Below are 27,312 nucleotides of genomic sequence, written 5' to 3' on the forward strand. Positions count from 1 at the left end.
GCTCTCAACAAAGATCACGCGACAGAGGCAGGCTATATCATTTGCACTTTCGAACTAAGTGAATCACCATTACATTCCAGTAAGTCGCAAAACATTAGTCATAGCGTGAAACTGCTAATCGTATGCAATCCACCTGCACCGAGAAACGCTCCATCCAAAAAATTATGTAGCCTAATATTAAGGTTTTAGTGGTCAGCATTAATGTCGAAATAGATACATTTACAACAAATCGTAGGGTTTCGGTTTGCGGGGATGTCTAATTTATATCCCTCCACCATCAACCGCAGCCACTAGCCAGAATGCGCTGATGTGTTTAGCCATTTTATTTTGGAACATGTTTTGCTAGCATTTGCAGAAGAGATAGACTAACAATCAACAACATCAATATCAATTAATTAGTAATATTATAATAATAATAGTAAATAATAATATTACTCATTAATATAAATTACAATAATAACGTATCTATTACATAATAGTATTAAAACAACCACTGAATAGGCCATATAACATTCATTATCATGAATGGTATTAATCTATAATGTATTAATCAACAATAGTATACCAGTCACTTGTTGTAGACCTAATGCCACACTGTTTATAATGAGGGGATTCTTCATTTAGTTTTTGTCCTTTATAGAAGTGTGTTGAAAGCTGCTTATTGGCTCATCACAGCTGATTAGTTGGTAGTAATCTATTGCAGTTTACTGTAGGGAACCACAGTCGTTTTCCAAGATAAAGTTTAAGGCCTATAAGTGTTGCTTAGGCCATAACCCATGATGTATCTTAATGAGCATATTGAACAGTGAGTGGCAGAGACTTCCCCAGATTAGTTGTTCAAGGTCTCAGTATTATGAGGCCCTAAATTAGGATTGTCTTTAAAGGAAAGATTAACCCATTGTGAATGTTATATTGTTTTTATGCATCTCTGAGCAATGTTCTATCGATTCTCTGTAATTTCATGTTTTCATGTGTATCTGAGCTATTGCTGTTCAAGCAGGTAGAAATTCGATCAGTATGACGTAGCACTGTGATAAAGTCTCTCTCACTACACTGGAAGTTAATAGGAATACGTCTTTTAGATGGCGAAAACGTCTATCATACATGTCAGATTTCAATACTGGCCGATGTCATAATGCGGGAGGTTGTCTTCTCTCAAATGAGCCATAGATTATTTTTCTCCGATATTCCTACCTTGAGAAATGTGTAATTTAACAGAGGGTTCACCACATTTCTCCTATTTGACTGCCTCTTCAGTTCAGGGTGCATTGTATGGTGCCGTTACACGGCCGTTGCCAATGTAAGACTCAACTCTGCGATTGGCAGGTTGAACATGGTGAGATTGTAGACTCCTAAATGGATAGTGCAGTTTGTTTAGGCAATTTTACAGTTAACTAGCTACTTCACATGCTGATATTGACTTTGGTATTGATTTTGGTATTATTGTGTGTAGCTAGTGGGTTATGTAGTCGACTTGAGCTGCAACAGATTTCCACAACGATTTTCACGTTGCTACCAACCTTATTATAATGACAAAATGAAACATTTCTTCACATATTAGTGTTATTTAACACTGTAAATTATAGTAATTAGTAGTTTGGGATGGATAAAAAAAAACTGAAGTATTAACCAATGGGTAGCAGTAACTTCGCTCTGTGTTACAAAGGTCACTCAAATCAGGAACTAACATGGGCTGTCATTTATCTCAACCACTATTGCGGCTATAAGGATCCTGTCAGCAATGGAAGGCAAAGGGGAGGACAAACATTTGTCTATATGTAAATATGCTCAGTGAAACTGTGATGTTGCATTTGAGCTCACTACGTAGGGACGTCGACTGACACGGCAGCCTTTAAATAAAAGTTTGTAGCTTCCTTAACACTGTACATTGGCATTGTGCATGGACAGCAGAAGTCATAGTTATTTATAAAGCAATCCCCAGTTAAATCAGTACTACCTCCTCCACAGCCCTCACTATAACGCAGCCTAGATCCCAGCCGTGTTTGTGTTTACTCGGCTGCAGCCATAGCAATGCCCTCCCACCCAGTAGACGTTTATCCCAGGCATGCAGACAGGCAGGGCAGGCAGCAGAGGGGAAGCCGCGGCCAGGATTCCCAAGCACGTCACAGGCCCTGACCACATTTCCTTTTGTAGCTAGGCTCCCTGCATTGTATTATTTCAGTCTCATGTGTAAACTGGTTACATGAACATGGCGACACATACATCACACGCAGTCCGAGTACTGTATGGTGTTTACCTGAAAGCAGTGGTTAAGTTGCACAGTCAGGGGTGAGAACATGGCAGCTAAAACAAGTTGTTGAAGTTATTGCTTTGAGAAGTGAAATTATGATTCCAGATGTCACATCTGATGACATGATCCATGACGTTAGAGCTATATTGAATATCCTGATGACCTTAGAATATTGGATATACACATGTCAATGTGTGTGTGTATGTATTGTACACTGTATGTGTATATCATCACAAGTCCTGTTTCCCTTAGATATCCTGAAGCAAGGTTTGATATGATGTACAGTAGTGGTTACTAACCTTTTTCAGTTACTGTACCACTGAAGTACCCTTCATGTGCATTTTACCATTAGACTCATGAGTCTTCTCAAGTACTCCCTGTGGATAGGCCAAGTACCTCCAGGGGTCGTAATACCCCTGGTTGGGAATCACTGATGTAAAGTATGACATCATAGTTCTTGAAATAAAACTGTGTCGTACCATGAACAAGTTTCAGCAATCACACTGATCCAGGTTGTCAAGGCTAGTAAAATATTTCCTTTGTTTTTGAGGAAGGAAAACAGATCACAGTGCCACCAGACATGACTTCCTGAAGCAAAATGTGAGTGACTTTCATCAGTTTCTACATGTCTTATTCCCTTTACTATCCAAGATCCCAGATCTACACAGACCAACATGAATCTGCAACTTCGGGATGGCCAAGATTGTCTCACTCATTCCCATAAAGAAATATATACAATGTGGTCGTAAGACAAGCTCTCACATACCGTTGTGGAGTCAGGTGCTTGTGTTGTCATCATTATGTGGCCTCTACTATCCTACAGGTCAATCCTTTATGAAACCACAAAAATTACATTATTGTCAGTATAAGTAACCTGATTATACCAATGTTATTTGTGCTGGAAACTAAAGTACACACTTATTGTATCACTTGTTTACTGGCAAGCATAAAGTGTACTGTTTACAGTATCTATACAAGCATACCATTTCCAATTCATTGTTACAGTAACTCATACTCTTTACAACTTGCAGGGGCGACGTCATACCAGGAAAGCCATGTGATTTTTTGTAACCTCATTGTTTTGAAGCAGGGATAAAATTGATATTCCGTGCTCACTGCTCGAGTCTGCCAGTGGAGGGTCTTTAGCCAATGGAATTGCTCAGGTGAAGTGACATCATCTCCCAAATCCGTGGTGTGACTGGAGTGTGCATCATCACAGTGCTTTGTGAATAGTTAATGAGAACACTGGCCAGGGACCAATCAAGACTCAGGACAGAGATTACTCCAGGGACTGGCTTAAGAAATCAATAATACACACACGCACGCACGCACGCACGCACACACAACACACACACACACACACACACACACACACACACACACACACACACACACACACACACACACACACACACACACACACACACACACACACACACACACACACACACACAGGGCCTGAGCAAATTGATTGTCTCTGCTCTGAACAGGCTGCTAAGTTAACACATAGTAGCACAAATACAAACAACCCTCTGAACACCTGTCAAAGATACAACCCTCTGAACACCTGTCAAAGATACACGGCTGGTAAACAAGCCTAGCACATTTACATTTACATTTAAGTCATTTAGCAGACGCTCTTATCCAGAGCGACTTACAAATTGGACATGGCTGGCTAAATGGATGACGTCACCTTTTTGATTACATTGCTTTTAGATTAGTTTGATATTGCTTTTAGATTAGTTTGATAGAGAGATTTGTTTGAGAGAAATATCTTCAGTCATCATCATGGCCATGTATATTCCCACTCAAGCCGACACCTCGACGGCTTTCAAGGAACTACAGTGGACTGTGTGCAAACTGGAAACCGCATATCCTGAGGCCGCATTTATTGTAGCTGGGGAATTTAATAAAGCAAATTGGAGGAAAACGCTACTTAAGTTTATCAACACATCTCCTTCGCTACACGCTCATCGAGAACTCTTGACCATTGCTACTCCCCTTCCGGGAGGGCTACAAGGCTCTCCCCTTTGGCAAATCAGATCACGCCTATATTCTGCCCCCCCCCTCCTATCTCTTCCTATCCCAGTCTGCTGTCCATTGTTCCTGTACCCAAGAAAGCGAAGGTAACTGATGTAAATGAACATTGCCCCATAGTACTCATGGCTAGATAAGGATCATATCACCTCCACCTTACCCGATACCCTAGACCCACTACAATTTTGCATACCGCTCCAACAGATCCACCGATGACACATTCGCCATCGCACTGCACACTGCCCTATCCCATCTGGAGAAGAGGAATACCTATGTAAGTATGCTGGTCATTGACCACAGCTCAGCCTTCATCACCATCACCGTCCGAGCTCACCACTAAGCTCAGGGCCCTGGGTCTGGACCCCTCCCGGTGAAATTGGGTTCTGGACTTCCTGACGGGCCGACCCCAGGTGGTGAAGGTAGGCAACAACACGTCCGCTATGCTGATCCTCAATACGGGGGCCCCACAAAGGTGCAGGCTCAGCCCCCTCTTGTACTCCATGTTCACCCATGACTGCATGGCCACGCACGTCTCCAACTCAATCATCAAGTTTGCAGATGACACAACAGTGGTAGGCTTGATTACCAACAACGATGAGACAGCCTACAGGGAGGAGGTGAGGGCCCTGGCGGAGTCGTGCCAGGAATATAACTTCTCCCTCAACGTCCAAAAAATGAAGGACCTGCTCATCGACTTCAGGAGACAGAAGAGAGAGCACGCCCCCATCCACATTGACGGAGCCACAGTGGAGAGGGTGAAAAGCTTCAAGTTGCTCGGTGTGCAAATCATTGACAACCTGAAATGGACCATCCATACAGTGTGGTGTAGAAGGCGCAACAGGACCTCTTCAACCACAGGAGGCTGAAGGAATTCGGTTTGGCCCTTAAGACCCTCACAAACTTCTACAGATGCACTATTGAGAGCATCCTGTCGGGCTGTATCACCGCCTGGTATGGCAGTTGCACCGTCCGCAACCACAGGGCTCTCCAAAGGTTGGTGCGGTCAGCCCAATGCATCACCGGGGGCACACTGCCTGCACTCCAGGACATCTACAGCACCCAGTGTCACAGGAAGGCCAAGATCATCAAGGACCTAAGCCATCCGAGCCATGGCCTGTTCACCCTGAAACCATCTCGAAGGCAGAAACAGTACAGGTGCATCAAATCTGGGACTGAGAGACTGAAAGGCCATCAGACTGTTAAATAGTCACCACTCACCACTAGCCGGCCTCTGCCCAGTACCCTGCCCTGAACTTAGTCCCTGTTACTAGCCGGCTACCACCCGGTACTCTACCCTGCGCCTTAAAGACTGCTGCCCTATGTACATACATAATCATTGAACACTGATCACTTTAATCATGTTTACATACTGTTATACCAACTTCATATGTATATACTGTATTCTAATCATGGCTTATCCTATATAACTACTGCTGTACACACCTTTTCTATTCATATACTGTCCATAATGTCTATACACACCATATTTCTTCTGATATTCATTCAGATATTTCTTAATTCCGTCTCTTTTTATTTCTTGGATTTGTGTGTATTGTTAGGTATTACTGCACTGTTGGAGCTAGAAACATAAGCATTTCGCTGCACCTGCGATAACATTTGCAAATGATGTGTACGCATCCAATATAATTTGATCTGAAATACTTCTCAGAATTATTTATAAAGCTACGGTAGCCTACAGTTGAAGTTGGGAACAACTTCTGTATGCATATGGGATAGAATAAATAGCCTATTTCACTTGAAACCACAGTCTCAGGAGAGGCTTGTGATACTGTAATAAAGGTTGTTATTGTTATGGGTTTGATAACCTGTGAGGGGGAATAGAGGTGAGCTAAGCCTTTTGACAGGGAAGGTTCTGGTGATTCACTGCCAGTTGTGATGACTCACCCTTAATTGCTGAAGAAGCAGACATTTAAGCTTGAGGGATTAAGTTAAGTAGAACAGATATTCAATAGTAGTCCACTAATGATAAAACACAACAGACTGTGTTACAAAAGTTTTATAAACAATATGTTTTATTATTTGTGTGAATTGAGTCACAAAACATTCACATTTTCACTAATGTACTACACATATTTCATTTCAATATATCTACTACCCAATACCAGAATGTATTAGGCTGCAGAACCAAATAGGCTTGAAAGTAGTCTGAGGACAGGAAGGTAATGACCTCGCTCTTTCTAGAATATGCTCTGTCATAACATGCTATTGCTGTTAAGCGGAGCAGCACAGGGGAACCCAAGAGCAGACTCAGACCAGGATACAGGGATGAATGAACCAAGATATTTTTTGCAACAGGGAGAAATGAAGTGCAGATCCAGGGAAGCTTGGATGAGTTGTAGGAAACCAGATGTGGAGGCTGAGGTTGGAATGAGCTGGGTTGGGACAGGGTAAACAGGTCCGGAGGGGAATCCAAGGGAGTGATGATGAGTTGAATCCAGAACAGGGTAGCAGGGTGGTGAGATGTGGAACAGAAGACAGGAACCAGAGTCAGAGCGGCACAGCTGCAGTGAGAGGAGAAACAGCATCAGGCAAGGAAATAGGCACAGCAGGATACAGGATCTTAAATAACAACAAATGGCTAGAAGCATGACTGACTGAACGGAGATTACGATCTGGCAGAGTGGAAGTGGCAGGACTTGTATTTGTAGAGGTCTTGGTTATGGAATGGGTTGCAGCTGGTGGGGAACTGCTCTGACTCCAGCACACCTGTCTCCAATCACACACACACACACACACAGAATGAGAGGGAGAGGGAGAGAACTGGGGGAATGGCTGCAGGTCAAGGAGACACCGGATGTCCACTAGGGGGTGTAGCAGGAGCAGATGTGACAATTGCAATAAATTCACTAAACTAATACGGTTTCTGTTATACACTCCCCTCTATAATTATTTGGATAGTGAGGCTCTATAGTGGTTTCATATGAGGTGATAGTACAGAATGTCACCTTAAATTTTAGGTTATTTTCATACATATCTGTTTTACTGTTTAGAATTGAAAGCACGTTATGTATCTAGTCCCCCTATTTGAAGAAGTATTTGGACAAATTCACTTATTTCATTACAGTAGTCAAAAGTTTTATATTTGGTCCCATATTCCTAGCATGAAATGACTACATCAAACTTATTGGATGGATTTGCAGTTTGTTTTGGATGAGTTTCGGATTATGTTTTGCCATTAGGAACTGAATGGTGTATAATGAATTGTGTCATTTTGGAGACACTTTAATTGTAAATAAGAATAGAAGATGTTTCTGAACACATCTACATTAATGTGGATGCTACCATAATTAGCAATAATCATGAAGGAATCGTGAGTAATGATGAAGGATATGATCATTGTTCCTCTGTAACTTTATCACTCATCATTATTCACTCATCATTCATGATTATCCCTAATCATGGTAGCATTCAGAAACATATTTTATTCTTATTTAAAATAAAATTGACTCCAAAATGACACAATACAATATTCATCATTCAGTTCCTATTGGTCAAAACATAAGCCGAAACACAATCAAAACGAACTGCAAATTCATCTAACAAGTTTGTAGAGTTACAAGCTTGATGTAGTCATTGCGTTCTAGGAATATGGGACCAAATACTTAGCGGACTAAACTCCACGGTGAAGGAAGTTTAATGAGCAACTTCACCAACGGCGTGGAGCCGAGACCAGGCTTTGTGGAATTAATTAATTTATATATATTTTTATTTTATTTAAGTAGGCAAGTCAGTTAAGAACAAATTCTTATTTACAATGACGGCCTACCCCGGACAACGCTGGGCCAATTGTGCGCCACCCTATGGGATTCCCAATCACGGCTGGATGTTATACAGCCTGGATTCGAACCAGAAACTGTAGTGACGCCTCTTGCACTGAGATGCATTGCCTTAGACCGTTGTGCCACTATCTATCTCCTACACTTAAAATTATTTAAATGATTCAACTCCTACCTTGTACCTATGTTTGTCCTCTGTAACTTATTGAAAATATATGGATTTTAGCAAACAAAGAAAGGCACGCAACTACAGAGGTACAATGTGAGCGTTTCATTTTTAAAATATTTTGAAGTATTGACCTAAGTATTGGCGAATCGATGTAGTCGGAGCTAGATTCCACAAAGTCTGGTCTCGGCTCCACGCCGTTGTTGAAGTTCATCATAAACTTCCTTCACCATGGAGTTTAGTCCGCTACCAAATACTAAACGTTTGACTACTTTAATACACTATAAGTGAATTTGTCCAAATACTTATGAAAGAAAATTCACATTCAAATGGGGAACTATATAAATAAAGTGATTTCATTTCTAAACGGTAAAACAGATAAGGTGACACTGTACTGTCACCTCATACAGTATGAAACATTTGATCTCAAATCAAAAATCCTGGAGTATAGGGACAAATGTACTAATTTTTGCTTCACTTTCCAAATAAATAAAAGAGAGGAGTGTACAAACCAGCCTACAGTAGTCACAATCAGATGAGGAAAGAGCAGGGAAAATGCCTGAAATGTTTACCAAAAGATGGCGCCGACAGAGAGGGCTGCCTCGCTTCTAGTCCTTAGGGAACTTTGCAGTATTTTGTTTTTTTTATGTATTATTTCAAATCTCATCCATATATTGACATATGCATATTCTATTCCTTTCCTTAGATTTGTGGGTATTAGGTAGTTGTTGTGGAATTGTTAGATTACATGTTAGATATTGCTGCACTGTCAGAATTAGAAGCTCAAGCATTTCGCTATACACGCAATAACACGCGTTTGTGACCAATAACATTTGATTTGAAAAGTATCCCATAATGTTCCAGGATTTGGGATTTGAAATAACAAGGTTGTTTACCTTCATGCCCTCAGCCTTCCAGGCGACAGTCATGTGATAGGGGAATTTCCTGTTTGCTGGATGCACACAACAGAGGGCACACTCAACAAGTCATGTGATTGGAGGTGAGCTGTTTGTGAACATGCTTTGTGGAAAACACCCTCACAGTTACTCATCACAATTGCTTTATGTAACAAAGCATCCATTATGTATGTTTACACTGTCCCTCTATTTTGGGGCCTAAAACTGCTTTCGTCAGCATGACTGGACCGGTTTCACCCCTTGTCACACAAAAAAGATTTCCATCACTTTTAGTATCACTTAACTCATATTCATCATGGACGTGAGTACACAGTCTGTCCTTTATTTAGCCTTACGCCAGTTCCCTGACTGGAAGGCTTTGTTATGAAACTCTGAAAACCTTGACAAGGGCCATTAGAGGAGTGCCATAATAGCACCACCAGATCAGTCACAATCTTACACTCTTTTGTTCTTTAGGAATTCCTTCTCTTTCATGTCTGAGTTTCATAAACCACTGTATGTGTCGAGGATATAATAGTACAATGTAAAACCACAGTCTAGAAGTTGTCTTCTAAATCACTTGACACACACTGGGTTTGTGATGAAAATGCTTTCAAATCAAATTGTATTGGTCACATACACATGGTTAGCAGATGTTATTGCGAGTGTAGCGAAATGCTTATGCTTCTAGATCCGACAGTGCAGCAGTATGTAACAGGTAATATCTAACAATTCCACAACAAAACCTAATATCTAACAAATTCCACAACAAAACCTAATACACACAATCTAGTAAATGAATGGGATAAGAATATAAGTGTAAAATATATGGATTAGCAGTGACAGAGCGGTTAAGGATACAGTATATAGTATATACACTCAGCAAAAAAAGGAATGTCCCTTTTTCAGGACCCTGTGTTTCAAAGATAATTTGTAAAAATCCAAATAACTTCACAGATCTTCATTGTAAAGGGTTTAAACACTGTTTCCCATGCTTGTTCAATGAACCATAAACAATTAATGAACATGCACCTGCAGAACGGTCGTTAAGATACTAACAGCTTACAGATGGTAGGCAATTAAGGTCACAGTTATGAAAACTTAGAACACTAAAGAGGCCATTCTACTGACTCTGAAAAACACCAAAAGAAAGATGCCCAGGGTCCCTGCTCATTTGTGTGAAAGTACCTTAGGCATGCTGCAAGGAGGCATGAGGACTGCAGATGTGGCCAGGGCAATAAATTGCAATGTCCGTACTGTGAGACGCCTAAGACAGTGCTACAGGGAGACAGGACGGACAGCTGATTGTCCTCGCAGTGGCAGACCACGTGTAACAAGACCTGCACAGGATCGGTACATCCGAACCTCACAACTGTGGGACAGGTACAGGACGAGTCGAGTCGCGGTTTTGTCTCACCAGGGGTGATGGTCGGATTCGCTTTTTTTGCCGAAGGAATGAGCATTACACCGAGGCCTGTACTCTGGAGCGGGATCGATTTGGAGGTGGAGGGTCCGTCATGGTCTGGGGCGGTGTGTCACAGCATCATCGGACTGAGCTTGTTGTCATTGCAGGCAATCTCAACGCTGTGTGTTACAGGGAAGACATCCTCCTCCCTCATGTGGTACCCTTCCTGCAGGCTCATCCTGACATGACCCTCCAGCATGACAATGCCACCAGCCATACTGCTCGTTCTGTGCGTGATTTCCTGCAAGACAGGAATGTCAGTGTTTTGCCATGGCCAGCGAAGAGCCCGGATCTCAATCCCATTGAGCACGTCTGGGACCTGTTGGATCAGAGGGTGAGGGCTAGGGCCATTCCCCCCAGAAATGTACAAGACGTGCAGGTGTCTTGGTGGAAGAGTGGTGTAACATCTCACAGCAAGAACTGACAAATCTGGTGCAGTCCAGATTTGAGGAGGAGATGCACTGCAGTACTTAATGCAGCTGGTGGCCACAACAGATACTGACCGTTACATTTGATTTTTCCCCCCCTTTGTTCAGGGACACATTATTCCATTTCTGTTAGTCATGTCTGTGGAACTTGTTCAGTTTATGTCTCAGTTATTGAATCTTGTTATGTTCATAGAAATATTTACACATGTTAAGTTTGCTGAAAATAAACGCAGTTGACAGTGAGAGGACGTTTATTTTTTTGCTGAGTTTACATGTGAGATGAGTAATGTGAGATATGTAAACATTCTTAAAGTGCCATTATTAAAGTGACTAGTGTTCCATTTATTAAAGTGGCCAATGATATCAAGTCTGTAGGTAGGCAGCCGCCTCTCTGTGCTAGTGTTGGCTGTTTAACAATCTGATGGCCTTGAGATAGAAGCTGTTTTTCAATCTCTCTGTCCCAGCTTTGATGCACCTGTACTGACCTCACCTTCTGGATGGAAGTGGGGTGAACAGGCAGTGGCTTGGGTGGTTATTGTCCTTGATCTTTGCCTTTCTGTGACGTCAGGTGTTGTGGGTGCCCTGGAGGGCAGGTAGTTTGCCCCCGGTGATGCGTTGTGCAGACCGCACCACCCTCTGGAGGGCCCTGCGGTTGTGAGCGGTGCAGTTGCCGTACCAGGCGGTGATACAGCCTGACAGGATGCACCTGTAAAGGTTAGTGAGGGTTTTTGGTGACAAGCAAAACATTTTCAGCCTGCTGAGGTTGAAGAGGCGCTGTTGTGCCTTCTTCACCACAGTGTCTGTGTGCGTGGACCATTTCAGTTTGTCGGTGATACAGTGGGGCAAAAAAGTATTTAGTCAGCCACCAATTGTGCAAGTTCTCCCACTTAAAAAGATGAGAGAGGCCTGTAATTTTCATCATAGATACACTTCAACTATGACAGACAAAATGAGAAAAAAAAATCCAGAAAATCACATTGTAGGATTTTTAATGAATTTATTTGCAAATTATGGTGGAAAATAAGTATTTGGTCACCTACAAACAAGCAAGATTTCTGGCTCTCACAGACCTGTAACTTCTTCTTTAAGAGGCTCCTCTGTCCTCCACTCGTTACCTGTATTAATGGCACCTGTTTGAACTTGTTATCAGTATAAAAGACACCTGTCCACAACCTCAAACAGTCACACTCCAAACTCCACTATGGCCAAGACCAAAGAGCTGTCAAAGGACACCAGAAACAAAATTGTAGACCTGCACCAGGCTGGGAAGACTGAATCTGCAATAGGTAAGCAGCTTGGTTTGAAGAAATCAACTGTGGGAGCAATTATTAGGAAATGGAAGACATACAAGACCACTGATAATCTCCCTCGATCTGGGGCTCCACGCAAGATCTCACCCCGTGGTCAAAATGATCACAAGAATGGTGAGCAAAAATCCCAGAACCACAAGGGGGGACCTAGTGAATGACCTGCAGAGAGCTGGGACCAAAGTAACAAAGCCTACCATCAGTAACACACTACGCCGCCAGGGACTCAAATCCTGCAGTGCCAGACGTGTCCCCCTGCTTAAGCCAGTACATGTCCAGGCCCGTCTGAAGTTTGCTAGAGAGCATTTGGATGATCCAGAAGAAGATTGGGACAATGTCATATGGTCAGATGAAACCAAAATATTACTTTTTGGTAAAAACTCAACTCGTCGTGTTTGGAGGACAAAGAATGCTGAGTTTCATCCAAAGAACACCATACCTACTGTGAAGCATGAGGGTGGAAACATCATGCTTTGGGGCTGTTTTTCTGCAAAGGGACCAGGACGACTGATCCGTGTAAAGGAAAGAATGAATGGGGCCATGTATCGTGAGATTTTGAGTGAAAACCTCCTTCCATCAGCAAGGGCATTGAAGATGAAACGTGGCTGGGTCTTTCAGCATGACAATGATCCCAAACACACCGCCCGGGCAACGGGCGAGGTCCTGGAGTGGCCTAGCCAGTCTCCAGATCTCAACCCCATAGAAAATCTTTGGAGGGAGTTGAAACTCCGTGTTGCCCAGCAACAGCCCCAAAACATCACTGCTCTAGAGGAGATCTGCATGGAGGAATGGGCCAAAATACCAGCAACAGTGTGTGAAAACCTTGTGAAGACTTACAGAAAACGTTTGACCTCTGTCATTGTTATATACCCTTTGTTGGCAAAGTATTGAGATAAATAAGTATTTGGTCAATAACAAAAGTTTTCCACCATAATTTGCAAATAATTCATTAAAAATCCTACAATGTAATTTTCAGTTTTTTTTCTCATTTTGTTTGTCATAGTTGAAGTGTACCTATGATGAAAATTAAAGGACTTTCTCATCTACTTTTTTGCCCCACTGTATGTACACAGTGGAACTTAAAACTTTCCACCTTCTCCACTGCTGTCCCATCGATGTGAATAGGGGGTGCACCCTTTACTGTTTCCTGAACACCACGATCATCTCTTTTGTTTTGCTGACATTGAGTGAAAGGTTATTTTCCTGACACCACACTCCCGGGGGCCCTCACCTCCTCCCTGTAGGCTGTCTTGTTGTTGTTGGTAATCAAGCCTACCACTGTAGTGTCACCTGCAAACTTGATGATTGAGTTGGCGGCGTGCATGGCCAGTCATGGGTGAACAGGGAGGGGGCTGAGAACGCACCATTGTGGGGCCCCAGTGTTGAGGGTCTGTGGAGGGGAGATGTTGTTTCCTACCTTCACCACCTGGGGGCGGCACGTCAGAAAGTCCAGGACCCAATTGCACAGGGTGGGGTCAAGACCCAGGGTCTCAAGCTTAATGATGAGTTTGGAGGGTACTATGGTGTTGAATGCTGAGCTGTAGTCAATGAACAGCATTCTTACATAGGTATTCCTCTTGTCCAGATAGGATAGGGCAGTGTGATGGCGATTGAATCATCTGTGGACCTATTGGGGCGGTAAGCAAATTGGAGTGGGTCTAGGGTGACAGGTAGGGTGGAGAGCATATGATCCTTGACTAGTGTCTCAAAGCACTTCATGATGACAGAAGAAGTGAGTGCTACGGGGCGATAGTTATTTAGTTCAGTTACCTTAGCTTTCTTGGGAAGAGGAACAATGGTGGCCATCTTGAAGCATGTGGGGACAGCAGACTGGGATAGGGATTGATTGAATATGTCCGTAAACATACCAGACAGCTGGTCCACGCATGCTCTGAGGACGCGGCTCGGGATGCTGTCTGGGCCGGCAGCCTTGCGAGGGTTAACACGTTTTAATGTTTTACTCACGTCTGCCACGGAGAAGGAGAGCCTACAGTCTTTGGGAGCGAGCCGCGTCTGGAAGTAAGACGTCGATGTCCGCGACAGGGCTGCTTTTCTTTTAGTAATCCGTAATTGTCTGTAGACCCTGCCACAAAGGTCTCGTGTTTGGGCCATTGAATTGCGACTCCACTTTGTCTCTATACTGATACTTTGCTTGTTTAATTGCTTTACGAGGGAATAACTACACTGTTTGTATTCGGCCATGTTTCCAGTCGCCTTGCCATGATTAAATGCGGTGGTACGTGCTTTCAGTTTTGCGCGAATTCTGACATCAATCCACAGTTTCAGGTTAGGGAAGGTTTTAATAGTCACAGTGGGTACAACATCTCCTATACACTTCCTTCTAAACTTGCTCACCGAGCCAGCGTATACGTCAAGGTTATTGTCTGAGGCTACCCGGAACATATCCCAGTCCACGTGATCGAAGCAATCTTGAAGCGTGGGATCCGATTGGTCAGACCAGCATTGGATAGACCTAAGCACGGGCGCTTCTTGTTTTAGTTTTTTGCCTATAGGAGGGGAGCAACAAGATGGAGTTATGGTCAGATTTACCAAAAGGAGGGCGGGGGAGGGCCTTGTATGCATCTCAGAAGTTAGAGTAGCAATGGTCGAGCGTGTTACTCGCTCGTGTATTGCAATCGATATGCTGATAGAATTTAGGTAGCCTTGTTCTCAAATTAGCTTTGTTAAATCCCCAGCTACGATAAATGCTGTCTCAGGATATATGGTTTCCAGTTTGCATAAAGTCCAGTGAATTCCTTGATGGCCGTCTTGGTATCCGTTTGCAGGGGGATATACACGGCTGTGACGATAACCGAGCAGAGTTCTCTTGGGAGATAATACGGTCGGCATTTGATTGTGACAAATTCTAGGTCAGGTGAACAAAAGGACTTGAGTTCTCGTATGTTTTTACAATTACACCATGAGTCGTTAATCATGAAACATACATCACCGCCCTTCTTCTTACAGGAGAGATGTTTATTCCTGTCGGCGCAATGCACTGAAAATCCCGTTGGCTGTTCGGACACCGACAGCATGTCCCCAGCTAGCCATGTTTCTGTGAAACAGAGTATGTTACAATCACGGATATCTCTTTGGAAAGCAACTCTTTCCCTGATTTCGTTGACTTTTTTAACTAGGGACTGGACATTAGCGAGTTATATACTCGGAAGCGGTGGGTGGTGCTCGCGCATCCGAAGCCTCACTCAGTTCAAATTCCTTGGGAGGTGCAGACAAAAGATCCGCTTTGGGAAAGTCGGATTCTTGGTTGTAGTGCTGGTTGTCACAAAAATATATGTATTTGTTTATGTTTCACCTGAAATGGACATTTTATATTCAAACACTTTACATCTAATCATATCTTTTCTACCCCATAACATAAAATGTGTAGTCAAGTGAAAAAATATAAACCAGTATAGAAAAGGAGAGAAGCTTAAAATGAAATTGAAATGTGAATCAATGTGTTTATCACAAAGGTCAATAACTAGATGATGTCATGTTTAGTCACACACTCATATCATATGAACGATGTAATCTTTGAAAACAAAGGTTTAGGAGGTTTTGTTTGCCATCAGTATTTTCTAGAACTCATAAATGTTGCAAAAACATGCCAACTACACAAAATACATGTTATCGGTCATTTTCTTTATGTTTAACTTCTTAAATGGTGGCAGATCCATTTGTAAAATAAATACTGTGAAATTAACAAGGAAGGTAATCTAATGTATTTCCTAATAACATTTAGAGCTGTACTTGTTCCATACCACGTTTTTATTGAGCAGGTTGACATGAATCTTGTTCTGGAGGCAGTACTAAGTGAATGAACTAGATGGGCCAGCTGCTAAGTCAAAATTGGCCATATATCGTTAAAAAAAATATTTTATATGGTTTGTTTTAAGATTTTGGGTTTTAATTTAAAGGTTAGGCACAAGGTTAGGGTTCAAATCAGATTTGATTAATTTCTAGCTGTGCCAGCGAGTGCTACCCTGCAGAGCAGCCTTCATGAGTCATCGGAATAAATGCCAACCTGCGTTTATTGGCAGCGGTAGTATTGAGGTCACGAAGGAGTCAATGTTAGTCCTTAGTCCTGTGCTGCCCTCTGCTGCTGCGCAAAGGAACCTCTTAAAAACTACAGTATGAAACAGAAGCAGCAGTCAATAAAACAGCAACCTACATTTCTGTAAAATAGGAAACACAAATCAAATACTGAATATATTAAATCATGTGTTACTTTATCATTTTCAATGTCAACACTACAGTACTTACATTTTCTGTTGTCATTTAGAATGTTATGTTACAAAATATATAATACATAGGCCTACATTCTCACCTCTGAAATTTCCCAATTTCCATGACTTAAGAAAATAAACCTTAAAGATTACATTTCAAATGAAGAGACAACATAGAAAGCGCAGAACTATGTATTAAACAATACTGAACATTGTTAAACAGGAATTAGACTGAGGTGTAATGAGAACTTGCAGCCTAGATGACACAGCACTGTTGATATTTGTAGATGAAAGGTCAAAATGGAAGGGTTGACTCTTCAACAACAGTAATAGAAAGGAGAAAATTGTTAAAACTCAAAGCGACAGTAGTTCAATTTATTATGGTTAATGTATCGAAACAACGTCTACGTAAAGTGGGACAATGCGTTCAGGATTCTATTTCTTTTTCATGACACAGGAAAGTTACTTTGATTCAGAGGAGTCTGGCTGGCTGACTTTATAAACCGTGAGCCAAAGACTCAACTTCCCAAGATGAAGTGGGTATCTCACCTTGAGGTCTACAGCTAGAGTAGGCAGCAGTTCATGGCATTACATTCCACAATGGAACAGTCCTCAAGTATTCTGACATGGTACAGCGAATAAGAGCATTTCTTCCTCCATTCGTGATGTCCACAGCAGGCAGCGTCATGCAAAGATACAGAGCAGGAAGAACGGGCCAGGTCTACCAGGAATATGTCAACTCCCTTATTTCTGCAGTTCATGGGATGTGCTGAATGTCTCATACACATTGGCAGCAAACTCCTTCACTTGGTCTATCATCAGGAGATCCTGCAAAGAGGAAACGTGTCATCCTTAGACTCAAGACTTAAAACGTGCCGGGATTCAAAAATGGAAATCCTTCCCAAAGGCAAATGAGCTCTTACCTGTACAAAGTGACTTGGTATTTCACTGCAGATCGAGTGGATCTGTCCATTCACAATGGGGATGATTTTGGCAACTGGGAGACTTACATGCGAGAGACTGGAAGAGATTGTGGAGGGGGCATTAATTGATAGGTAGATACATTTTATACAAAAAGGTTGTTTTTTTCATTTGTAGAATTCAGAGAGTGATTTACTATGACAAGTGACCTCCCACAAATTGCTGCCAACTAAATTCATCCACAAAAAAAACAGACCTATCAGGTATAGTGATGGGGGTGGAGTCTCCTTGTGCTCCGGGTGGGGGCTGGAAAAACTCTGCCATGTTGTCAAGGAAACGGTTGAAGCCCCTGTTCAGGCAGGTGTTGAGTACAGTGCCGAAGTCCGGGCTGGAGGACAGAGAGGACACAGTTCAGCACACCCACGCGCAAGATAAACCTCTCTAAATAAGGGTCAATGAGTGTTAGGCCTCCATCTTACCTTTCAAGCATGTCTCTGGTCTCATTGAGCAGCTTTATCGTAGTGACATCATTCTCCGTCAGACCACAGGCCTGTCAAACAATTAAATAACGTAAACCCCAGTTTAAACCCAAATAAACAAAACAAAAAAATACATCAAGTTGTATGTGTATCAGTTCATGAGCATTAAATCTGACCAGGGTTGACAATCCAGCAAGGGTTGGAACCGTTTCAGGGAACAGAAACAAAAACATGATTTAGGAACAGAACCGGAAGTCATCTATACTGTTCCGGAACCGAACCGTTATTTTAAGAGCATTTTCTTTCCAGTCCCACAAAAATTCTAAGAAATTGCCTATGCAAAGCCCTCCCTCTGTCGCTCAGAAACGTATATTCCAGTGTCTGCCTGCCAGCTGGAAATCTTTGCCAGTGGGTGTGTGTGTGTGTAGGCTACCTACCCCTCCCCTCTGAAGCATAGGTTACTGTAGCCTACAGCTGGCCCATCTAGTGGAACTCACTTAGTACTGCCTCCAGGACAAGATTCATACCAATAAAAAGCATGATTCAGGCATTAGGGAGATATGTTTAAAATAATTGATGAACTTTTTCCAAGTTAAGGATACTATAGCTTCACATTGGATGTATTAACTACAAAAAAGAGGTAAGACTTGTTTTTAGCTTGTTACCTAGCTAACATTTGCTCTGGTCCAACGTTAAACCAACTCGGAAGTCCAAAGACATTAAAAATTCCTCCATAGAAGCCACTATTTTTCCATAGGTATAATTCTGTGGGCCTAATTCAGATAATGCATGTCATAACAAGACGCCTCCATCCCCTCTCGCCTCACCTGCAAAATGTCAGTTGAATCGTGTGCCCTACACTGTTTTTGCTGGTTTAGTTTGCCGGTCTGCCGGTCGGAACAGTACAAAAAAAAAGAAACAAAACAAAGGGGCAGGTGAGGGCTGTCACCTGTGCAGCCAGAGTGTTCTCCTCGTCAGGCATCATGTACCAGGAGAGAGGTCTGTGTGTGGAGCCCCCGTTCCTCTCCTCCACCTGGGCTCTGATCTGGTTAAGGTGCTGCTCCAGCTCCTGAAGGGACAGACTCTGCTTCAGGGACACCCTGGGTGGGTGGGGGAGACAAACACACAGAGACACATTCACTGACAGACAGGCAAAAGCATCACATATGACTTAATCCTCCTAATGTGGTTTGAGGTGCTGCTGTGCAATGCGTGCATGTGGCTGGCACTGACTCACCCGCCCAATGTGTTCTGCACAGCTTTCTTAACCGCTGTTATCATCTCACTCAACCCTTGGGAGTCAGAGAGAATCCGTAAAGTGCAAGGATGCTTTACAGCCTGTGGAACTCATTTAGGCTAATCAACAGAGGACTTGTTATACTAAGGGCCTAGCTATTTCAGAAAGCAGATTAATTGTCTCTTACCATCCCCAAGGAGGTGCTGGATGCTGGAGAGGTACTGTTGTTGCACGTCTGGAGGGGCCAAGGGCATCTGGTGGAGCACAGAACACAAAAATAGCATTTATAGACCACCCCACATCCAATATTTAGATGTGGTTTTATGGACACAGATTAAGCTAATTCCTGAACCAAAAAACATTTTAGATAGACATTCTCCACTGAGTTCGCTTTTTAGTCCAGTACTAGGCTAAATGTTTGTCTGGGAATTAAAACTACCCCATAGGGTACAAGAGATTGAAGCTTAAAGGCTTACCATGCCACTCTTGCTGACAGAGTTGTCCAAGTATAAGTAGCCACCAATGATATTGAGCTGGACACGGAGTAAAACAACCAACATACATGTACTGTACACAGCCACAACACTTCGGGTGAAACCTGGGGGAATAGGAAAAAGAGGAGTGATTCCATGACATACCTATATATCAAGTGATGAAATTACTTTAGTTATTGATTCACAACGTAATTGCTGTTAAGGAACATTAACTTACTGATAATCTTCAGGTCCTCCCATATGTCAAGTTTATTTGCTGGTCTAGAAGAGAAACAGCAGATGTCATTAATACCTTAAACTAATAACTTTGTTTAACTATAGCTTAAGCAATTCCCTGACAGAGGTCATAAGACACTTACTTGCTCTTCAGCAGTGTAGTGAGGCTCTCTGAGTTTAGATGATGTAAAATGGCTTCTCTTAATGTAGGGAGCATTGACAACACTAAAAAATAATAATGAAAAAAAGCATTAACAGGGTGTCAGACTGCACAAATAGGAATATGAATCAATACAGCAGTAACTCAATCACTTGACATAATGAGTGTTGCAGGAGATTTCTGGAACTGTTAGTAGGCTGAAGATGATGTGCCGATCAGGTAGACAGCAGTACTGTACCTGTCATGTTGCACGTTCTCTGGTTACTCTCGAAGTGGAACTGACGTCGGGCTTGAGCGATGTACTCTGATGCCTCACGCTCCTGCATCTCTCGGATTTTCTTTTGAGCATATTTACCAAGAAAGTACACACCTGGAACAGGCAAACATAAGGTCAAGGTAGCTAGAATGAGATTAGCTATTAACTAGATTTACCTACCATGATTATCTTTCATGACATTCATTTTCTACTCATTTACATAACTTAGCTTCATATATGCATAATCGTCAAAGTTTACATTAAACATTTCTGATAAAGTCCAGACCCACACAGGTAAACAGTATGGCTTGCTAGCCAACTTTTCTAGTTAATGTTAACGTTAGCACTTGGCTAACTAGCTCAACGTTATCTTGATAGCGTAGCTAGCTAACGTTACCTCCGACAAAAGCTCCAGCGAAAATAAATTTCCTTTTGTGGCGTTTCAGAAAATTCCACGTAGACGAAAACATTTTCGAGACGATTTATAAAACAGAAGAAACAAAGCACCCAACAGTGTTATTTTCCACAGTCGCACATGACACGAATTTGGAAGCTAGCTACATGTCAAACAAGGAGGTGGTGGGAAGCTGCGCAAAGCAACATCGATTGATCGGTGTTTCTGCGATCATCTGCAAAATAAATGCCTGCGTGGTCCGTCCAATATTATCTTCCCCTTCAATGTGCACTAATTTGTTCTAGGCAAAGCGTGGGGATTTTATAACTCTGTTGCATGAGCTCTCTGTAATTGGAGTAGTTAGTTGGTGTGCGTTTGTGTAATCTAATTTATCTAGTTTCTCAGACTGTACATTCAACATGGGGACAGAGCATGTGGGGAATGATGTCGTTTCTAGAGAGAACTTTCAGCCATGTGCCGAAGACATACAGAGGTGGATGGCTAATGCCTTTGACATGGTTGGTTTGGCATAGGGCAGCGTTTCCCAAAGTAGGTATTCGAGATCCCATGGGGTGCAGGTTCTGGTTATTGCCCTAACGCTACACCGCTAATTCAATTGATGAAAGCTTGATGATTAAGTCGTTGATTATTTGAATCAGCTTTGTAGTGCTAGGGCAAAAAACAAAACGTGCACCCATTGGGGTCCCGATGGCCGTGCTTGGGAAACCCTGGCGTAGGTGCAGGACCTATAGCTACAATGCGCCGTTGGGTGGTCGGTGTTTAGTTCTTTAGGGGTTTCAATAACTGTTAGAGAACGCCAAAACAAATCAGTTACTTTTCTTTTGCGTTTTCACTATGAAGACACAAAAGGAACGGAACAGCGACCACTAACGGCGCATTTTGGCAAGGCAGGACAGGTCAATCCCTCCAGTAAATTACAAAACACGATTTTAAATTGCTGTAATATGAATATTACAGTGTACTAATAATAATCTCCACCTCTTTACAGGCAAAAGAAGCTCTGGAGAATGGTGAGGTGCCTGTTGGATGTCTCATGGTCTACAACAATGAGATTCTTGGAAAGGGGAGAAATGAAGTGAATGAAACAAAAAATGTGAGTAATTTAATCATTTCAGCTGAGCTATCATAGGCAAACACATCTCCTCAATGGTTATTTGCTGTGGTTATTGCCTTGCACGTGTCCAAACAAAGGCATTTACTAAAGCCATACCGGTACCCTAATCTAGTGGTTCTCAAGCCTCTCTTTTTGGATCCACAGACGTTTCACAATTTTGTTGTAGCCCTTTACTAGCTCACCTGGTTCACTTCGTCATGGGCTTGAGGATTAGTTCACAAGTTGAATCAGAAGTGTTTGATCTATTCCAGAGCTAGCACATGGAAGGGCTGGGGATCTCAGAGGAGAGGTTTGAGAACCACTGGAATCGTTCTCTTTCTCCTATCCTTCCAACGCCATGCCTGTTAATGTTATCTGTCTCTGTGTGTTCCAGGCCACTCGCCATGCTGAGATGGTGGCTCTGGACCAGGTGCTGGAGTGGTGTCGTCATAGAGACCTGGACCCCAGGACAGTGTGTGAGAGGACTGTGCTCTACGTGACTGTGGAGCCTTGCATTATGTGTGCAGGAGCTCTTCGCCTGACCAGTATCCTTATGACCTCATCAACCAGTCTCCACTTGGGTTACCTAGTTTATTGTAGCATTTGTGTAGGTTTGTTGTGGGGGTTTACCTCAAATGACTCTGTATAGGATGGCCAATCAAACATTTATATTTTGACCAATGGGTAAAATAATATGTTGTGTAGATAATCCTCTAAGAAAACCAATGGTCCAAACCTCATGTCTCATCATAATCCGTTAAAAAATGATTGTAGTTTTGACCCTTGTAAAATGGGGGTGACTAAATCAATGGAGGCCAGAGGAAGAAAAGTGGTCAAAAATCTGGAAAAACAGCTAGGCTGGATTCTGTGCAAGAATGAAGGTTACTGGCTACCTGACAGGGTGACTTTCCTGTTGAAATCGTCATATTTCTTCTCGAATCCGCAGGACATAGATCAATATAGATGTAAAATGGTTATCGAGTTTGAGACATGGTATGTAGTATTTTTTTTAGTACACATTCGAAATTCCTGTTCTTTTCAGAAGATTTCTCACAAAACATGCGTATCTGTGAAATGTCAACGGAACACTGAGCGTATACCAAGCTTTTTATTTTCAGTCTTTCACATTTAATTCAGCTCGTGTCATGCTAATTTAGCTTTTTGCGACCTGCTGAAACAACTTTGAAGACGACAAATGTAAAGTCCTCAAATTGTTACGAGAAACCTGCTCCGCTATGTCAAAAGAGCTCGGTGCTTATTATTGGATGTATTAGGTTAATTAGGTTACGAAATCTGAGTTTTGGGATATAATGTTAATATGTTTTTGAAAGACCCCCCTGAACGGTTCAGAATATTTACAATCATATGTCTTGGTAAAATGTATTTTACTAACATAAGGAAGTGAAATTTCATCACCAAAGCGCGTTTTCACCGAGTGGGTGGACACCCTACTCTGTAGGACATGTCTGAGAGCGAGTTTGTTTTGCCTCATGCCCCGGGTGGGTGGAGATTTCACTTGAGGCCCAATAGAATGGTCTAAAATGTGCAAACTCCACCCACCCGCGGCACCCGGCGATTCAAAACAAACTCGCCTTGCGTTTCAAACCTCATTGTCCTTTTTACATTTTATTTATATATATATTTACCCCCTTTTTCTCCCCAATTTCGATATTGTCTCATCGCTGCAACTCCCCAACGGGCTCGGCGGCGAAGGCCGAGTCATGCGTCCTCCAAACCGCGCTTCTTAACGCCCGCTTAACTCGGAAGCCAGCCGCACCAATGTGTCGGAGAAAACACAGTTCAACTGACCACGGTAGTCAGCCTGCAGGCTCGCGGCCCGCCACAAGGAGTCGCTAGAGCTTGATGAGCCAAGTCTGTAGTGCCTTAGACCGCTGTGTCACTCGGGAGACCCCTCATTATCAGTTTTTCCTTTAACAGTGCAACAGACATTCCTCTAGTGGTCTATGGGTGTAATAATGACAGGTTTGGTGGCTGTGGATCTGTTCTAGACATCCCCTCTGCTGATCTACCTCACACTGGCTCATCATTTAAGGTACAATATGTCGTCCGGTGTTCACAGCATTCTTTTTGAACCCAATCTCTTTGTGCTTTTGTTGGAAAGAGACTGTTTATCCCGTGTTGAAATGCATCCTCATCCGAGCCTTGTCTAGAGTTGAGTAGGATCATTAATTTACTTCAGGAGGGCAATGATTAAACAATTGCTCCTTCATTTTCAGTGTATCTCTGGCTTCAGAGCAGAGGAAGCAGTGGAGATGCTGAAGACTTTTTATAAACAGGAGAACCCTAATGGTAAGAACTGCTCATTTAGGATTTATCTCATCCTGTAACCAGCATTATAAGTATCTAAGTATTATCATGTACATTATAGTTGCACAACTTTGAAAGACAGTTTTTTCCATTTCAGCTCCCAAGCCGAAAACAAGGAAGGAGTGAGATTTTGATTTTGTCCAGCAGGGGGCTCTAGACTTTAAGAAATTAGGTGAGGAGCAGAGAAGGATGACGTAAAGGGAGTAGCTAACCAAGCTTTTTCCCTAAATAGACTTGGATTTGTCTGTCTGACAAAGGAATCAAATAGATTTTTTTGTGTTCTCACTTATTTGCTCAGCTGTTTGTGTTAGTACTCATTTTAATTTTCATATTATTGACCGTATATTAGACCCTTGCAGTATAGTTTGTCTGGACACTATCCAGGACCTGGAAAGTGGCTTGATTGCTGCAACGCTTTGCAGGCTCTGTATCTTTCCTGTGTGGTTGGCTATGTGAGGAGCTGCTGCTGACTTTATTATGGTTATTAGTGTACAGTACCAAGTAGACAGAAACTGTCCGGACTGCATTATTGTCTGGGTTCTCTTCTCCATGTTCTCATCTAACCCAGATGTGATCTCACTCCGAGCACCCTGGGTCTAGGATGAGCTGAGCTTAAGGCAGGTGCCAGGGGCCCCTCAGCAACCTCTAAAGGAGCTCTCTCTCTCTGGCGTCAGTCATCAACTACCGTCATGGATCTGAAATCAGTGTTGCCCCCCCGAGGCCATTTCCCACTCCAATGTATCATGTCTGTGATAGTTTCTGTGTTTGGTATGCAGGTCTTGGATTGTTAAGTACTGGCGTCGTCATGTACAATAGGATGGTGGGGTTCTCTACTTTGAAAATGTTGTGATTACTAAGTGGCATAGCTGTTTTGTGATTTATTTATTTTCTGCTGAAGAACAAATACGTATTCACACCGTTAGTCTCAGCGGGAGAAGGAACACTGAATAGTATAATAGACTGGGAGCGCCGATGCAGACAGTCCTGTCTCTCCTACTGAATGACTAGGCCAGAAATCACTTCAGAGGGACCATATTTCAATGAGGGACCAACTTATTTCAGATCAGAAATGAGACAAATGTCCGTTCCATCGACTCCCGCGGGTATTTTGATCTCAGTCTCAGTAACCACCAACACTCACACCAGGACTGCAGTTTGGTGTTTGACAATGAATGTGTTTGTAGCAACGAGCACAGCTGTGTGGGGTAAAAGTCAGTCTGAAACGCCTCCCCGTCACTTGCAGCAGGCAGGCAGCATCCCTCAGCCTTAAAGAGAGGTTTCTTCCCTGGACAGGATCAGGAACAGAGGAACTCACCGCCCCGTCAGCATCAGACAGTTCTGGTTGTACCAGCTCCAAATGACCTGCTGTAGCTTTCACTATGGTTTAACACGCTCTCTTGTAAATCTAATCAAATGTTTTTAAATGTGTAAAATGTTCTCTTTATTTAGTTCAACTACCGTGTGTGGTTTATTCACCAATGTTGATGTTGTGGATAAACACTTTGTGAAGGTGACAATGTAAGTTTGAAGAATTGCGAACCTCTAGCTAGTGATCACCATTGCTATATCTACAGGAAATTTGACAATTTATTTCAGATTTTCAGTAACTGACTGGAGAACAGGGATTATCACCTACCGGCTGCAGTGTGATTATTCTTACTCACTTAATATCTTCACTTCCCCCTGGCTTTGTGTATTATGACTCATTCCTTTAAAGGTTTCAAATCTTTGATGATTGCAGCTGTGGCGATTTAGATGCAATCTCTTGCCCTTGGGTACATTCTAACTATACAACCCCCCCCTGAAAGTCACTCCTGTAGAGCTCTGCTGCTACAGCCAAAGTACCACTCAGGATCCCTGCCTAAGACTGGCACAGTACACTTGCTCAGCTGCCCGCCCGCCCACACACATCCGGCAGACACGCACACACACACCTTGCCAAAGGATCTGTACTCTGTATTTTCTGTGCTTGGAGGCTGCAGGGGTTGAGAACCATCACAGTGAGTACTTGGAGCCACGATGCAGAGCTATATCTGGGCCTCCATCTTGTGGCTGCAGATTTAGCTGCATTGTTTTCCACCTAGTGGGGCCTGGAGACAGAAAGGCTGCATTTAAACAGCTTTTACCTCCACTGATGTGGATACACGTCGAGCAGTAATGTTATTTGGGCTGGCTCTGGCATTTCTGCCTCAGTTTGTAGTCATGACACTTTTGGCTTTGACTAAGCCTTGCATGTTGTTCAAGCTTTTCCTGCTTACCGAATACCGTTTTTGCCCTAATTGCAATGCTAATGAATGCCAGCAAAATCCTTCAAAATGCATTCAATTTGTCACCTCCACATGGGGGACCGGCAGTGTTAATGAGAAGACTGAAGTGTCGTTCTCTTGTTATCAAGCTGACAGAAAGCTTGCGACTGTGCACACATTCCGCCATTACAAAAGTGTATACAAAACAACTTACCCGGGCAAAGATGTCATTCTCTATCAGGATGAAAAACCACAGTTGTCAAGAGCACCTATTTCTGTTTCACTAGAGAGGGATGGATGAGAAGGGTTTCATTTTTCCATCTAATTGAGCTGACAGCTGTTATTACAGGAGTTGGTTCTGGTGGTACACTTTGAGGTTTTGTTGAATATAAAAGTGAGGATAGCTAGAGAGGAGATATAGTATGCTCTGGTATTTGCCTGTTTTGGCTCTGTTTAAACATTGGTGTTAATAGGGTTGTAATAAATTGCCAGTCTGTTTAAAAATGATAAACAGCAGCAGAGATCATGTCACTCTCGAAATAAACGTACAGCCACTCAAAGAATGTACCAACTGTTTCTATTATATACTGTGGTATACTTACATTATAGGCTAACATTATTTCGAGAGCTTTTGAGGTCTGTCTCCCAGAGTTACTAGAGCCTTGGAATAGCTGTGAATAAAAATACATATTATGGGTACATTTCTTCTGCATTGAGCTTCTGGTTATTTAGTGTGTCTTTATGGACTGGAATGTGTGTGTTTCTCGTTAAGAGCTTGTCCAGCGCTGCACAAAGGAATTGTTATGTTTGGACAGAGTGCATCTGAAAAAGCAAGGCAGAAATTGCCAGTGAAAATGTAGAGCAAAAATGAAATCATACGTGTGGTTATTTTTA

General features: G+C 42.6%; 2 protein-coding genes and 1 long non-coding RNA gene across 7 annotated transcripts; 1 reads left to right on the forward strand and 2 right to left on the reverse strand.

Annotated features, from left to right (window-relative positions):
* On the forward strand, positions 1 to 27,122 carry adat2 (adenosine deaminase tRNA specific 2). Of its 5 annotated transcripts, none has more exons than XM_055872717.1 (7): positions 1 to 79; positions 2,802 to 2,851; positions 21,740 to 21,844; positions 22,239 to 22,389; positions 23,791 to 23,897; positions 24,082 to 24,154; positions 24,741 to 27,122. In XM_055872717.1, the coding sequence occupies exons 3-7, from the start codon at positions 21,785 to 21,787 to the stop codon at positions 24,770 to 24,772; spliced, it is 423 nt and encodes a 140-aa protein (XP_055728692.1). In that variant the 5' UTR covers positions 1 to 79; positions 2,802 to 2,851; positions 21,740 to 21,784; the 3' UTR covers positions 24,773 to 27,122. The 5 variants fall into 5 exon arrangements, with proteins under 5 accessions (XP_055728692.1, XP_055728690.1, XP_055728689.1 ...); XM_055872715.1 differs by lacking the exons at positions 1 to 79; positions 2,802 to 2,851 and adding exons at positions 20,968 to 21,248; positions 24,270 to 24,344; XM_055872714.1 differs by lacking the exons at positions 1 to 79; positions 2,802 to 2,851 and adding an exon at positions 20,968 to 21,248 and having other exon boundaries at positions 24,270 to 27,122.
* Positions 6,304 to 7,054, reverse strand: LOC129817454 (uncharacterized). Its single transcript, XR_008753708.1, has 2 exons — positions 6,905 to 7,054; positions 6,304 to 6,810 (listed from the first exon to the last, which is right to left on the reverse strand). It is a non-coding gene; the product is annotated as an uncharacterized LOC129817454 (long non-coding RNA).
* Positions 16,556 to 20,921, reverse strand: pex3 (peroxisomal biogenesis factor 3). The gene is made up of 12 exons (XM_055872708.1): positions 20,734 to 20,921; positions 20,319 to 20,450; positions 20,064 to 20,145; positions 19,922 to 19,965; positions 19,687 to 19,808; positions 19,398 to 19,464; positions 19,211 to 19,265; positions 18,923 to 19,073; positions 17,974 to 18,044; positions 17,751 to 17,882; positions 17,497 to 17,593; positions 16,556 to 17,401 (listed from the first exon to the last, which is right to left on the reverse strand). Exons 1-12 carry the CDS (start codon positions 20,804 to 20,806, stop codon positions 17,318 to 17,320), a joined length of 1,110 nt encoding a protein of 369 aa, XP_055728683.1. The 5' UTR covers positions 20,807 to 20,921; the 3' UTR covers positions 16,556 to 17,317.
* Positions 27,123 to 27,312: the final 190 nt, after the last annotated feature.

This window comes from Salvelinus fontinalis, chromosome 20, assembly GCF_029448725.1.
Source record: "Salvelinus fontinalis isolate EN_2023a chromosome 20, ASM2944872v1, whole genome shotgun sequence".
Classification (NCBI taxonomy): domain Eukaryota; kingdom Metazoa; phylum Chordata; class Actinopteri; order Salmoniformes; family Salmonidae; genus Salvelinus; species Salvelinus fontinalis.

Bases quoted from the DNA above. Each gene is read 5' to 3' on its own strand.
- pex3 (XM_055872708.1), bottom strand. From the start codon at position 20,806: ATGTTTTCGTCTACGTGGAATTTTCTGAAACGCCACAAAAGGAAATTT. The intron at 19,966-20,063 runs GTAAGTGTCTTA...TTTCTCTTCTAG, and splicing joins ACTACACTGCTGAAGAGCAA to ACCAGCAAATAAACTTGACA. The intron at 19,266-19,397 runs GTAAGAGACAAT...CTGACTCCCAAG, and splicing joins CCAGCACCTCCTTGGGGATG to GGTTGAGTGAGATGATAACA.
- adat2 (XM_055872713.1), top strand. From the start codon at position 21,150: ATGGGGACAGAGCATGTGGGGAATGATGTCGTTTCTAGAGAGAACTTT. The intron at 21,249-21,739 runs GTTGGTTTGGCA...ACCTCTTTACAG, and splicing joins TGGCTAATGCCTTTGACATG to GCAAAAGAAGCTCTGGAGAA. The intron at 22,390-23,790 runs GTATCCTTATGA...ACAGTGCAACAG, and splicing joins AGGAGCTCTTCGCCTGACCA to ACATTCCTCTAGTGGTCTAT.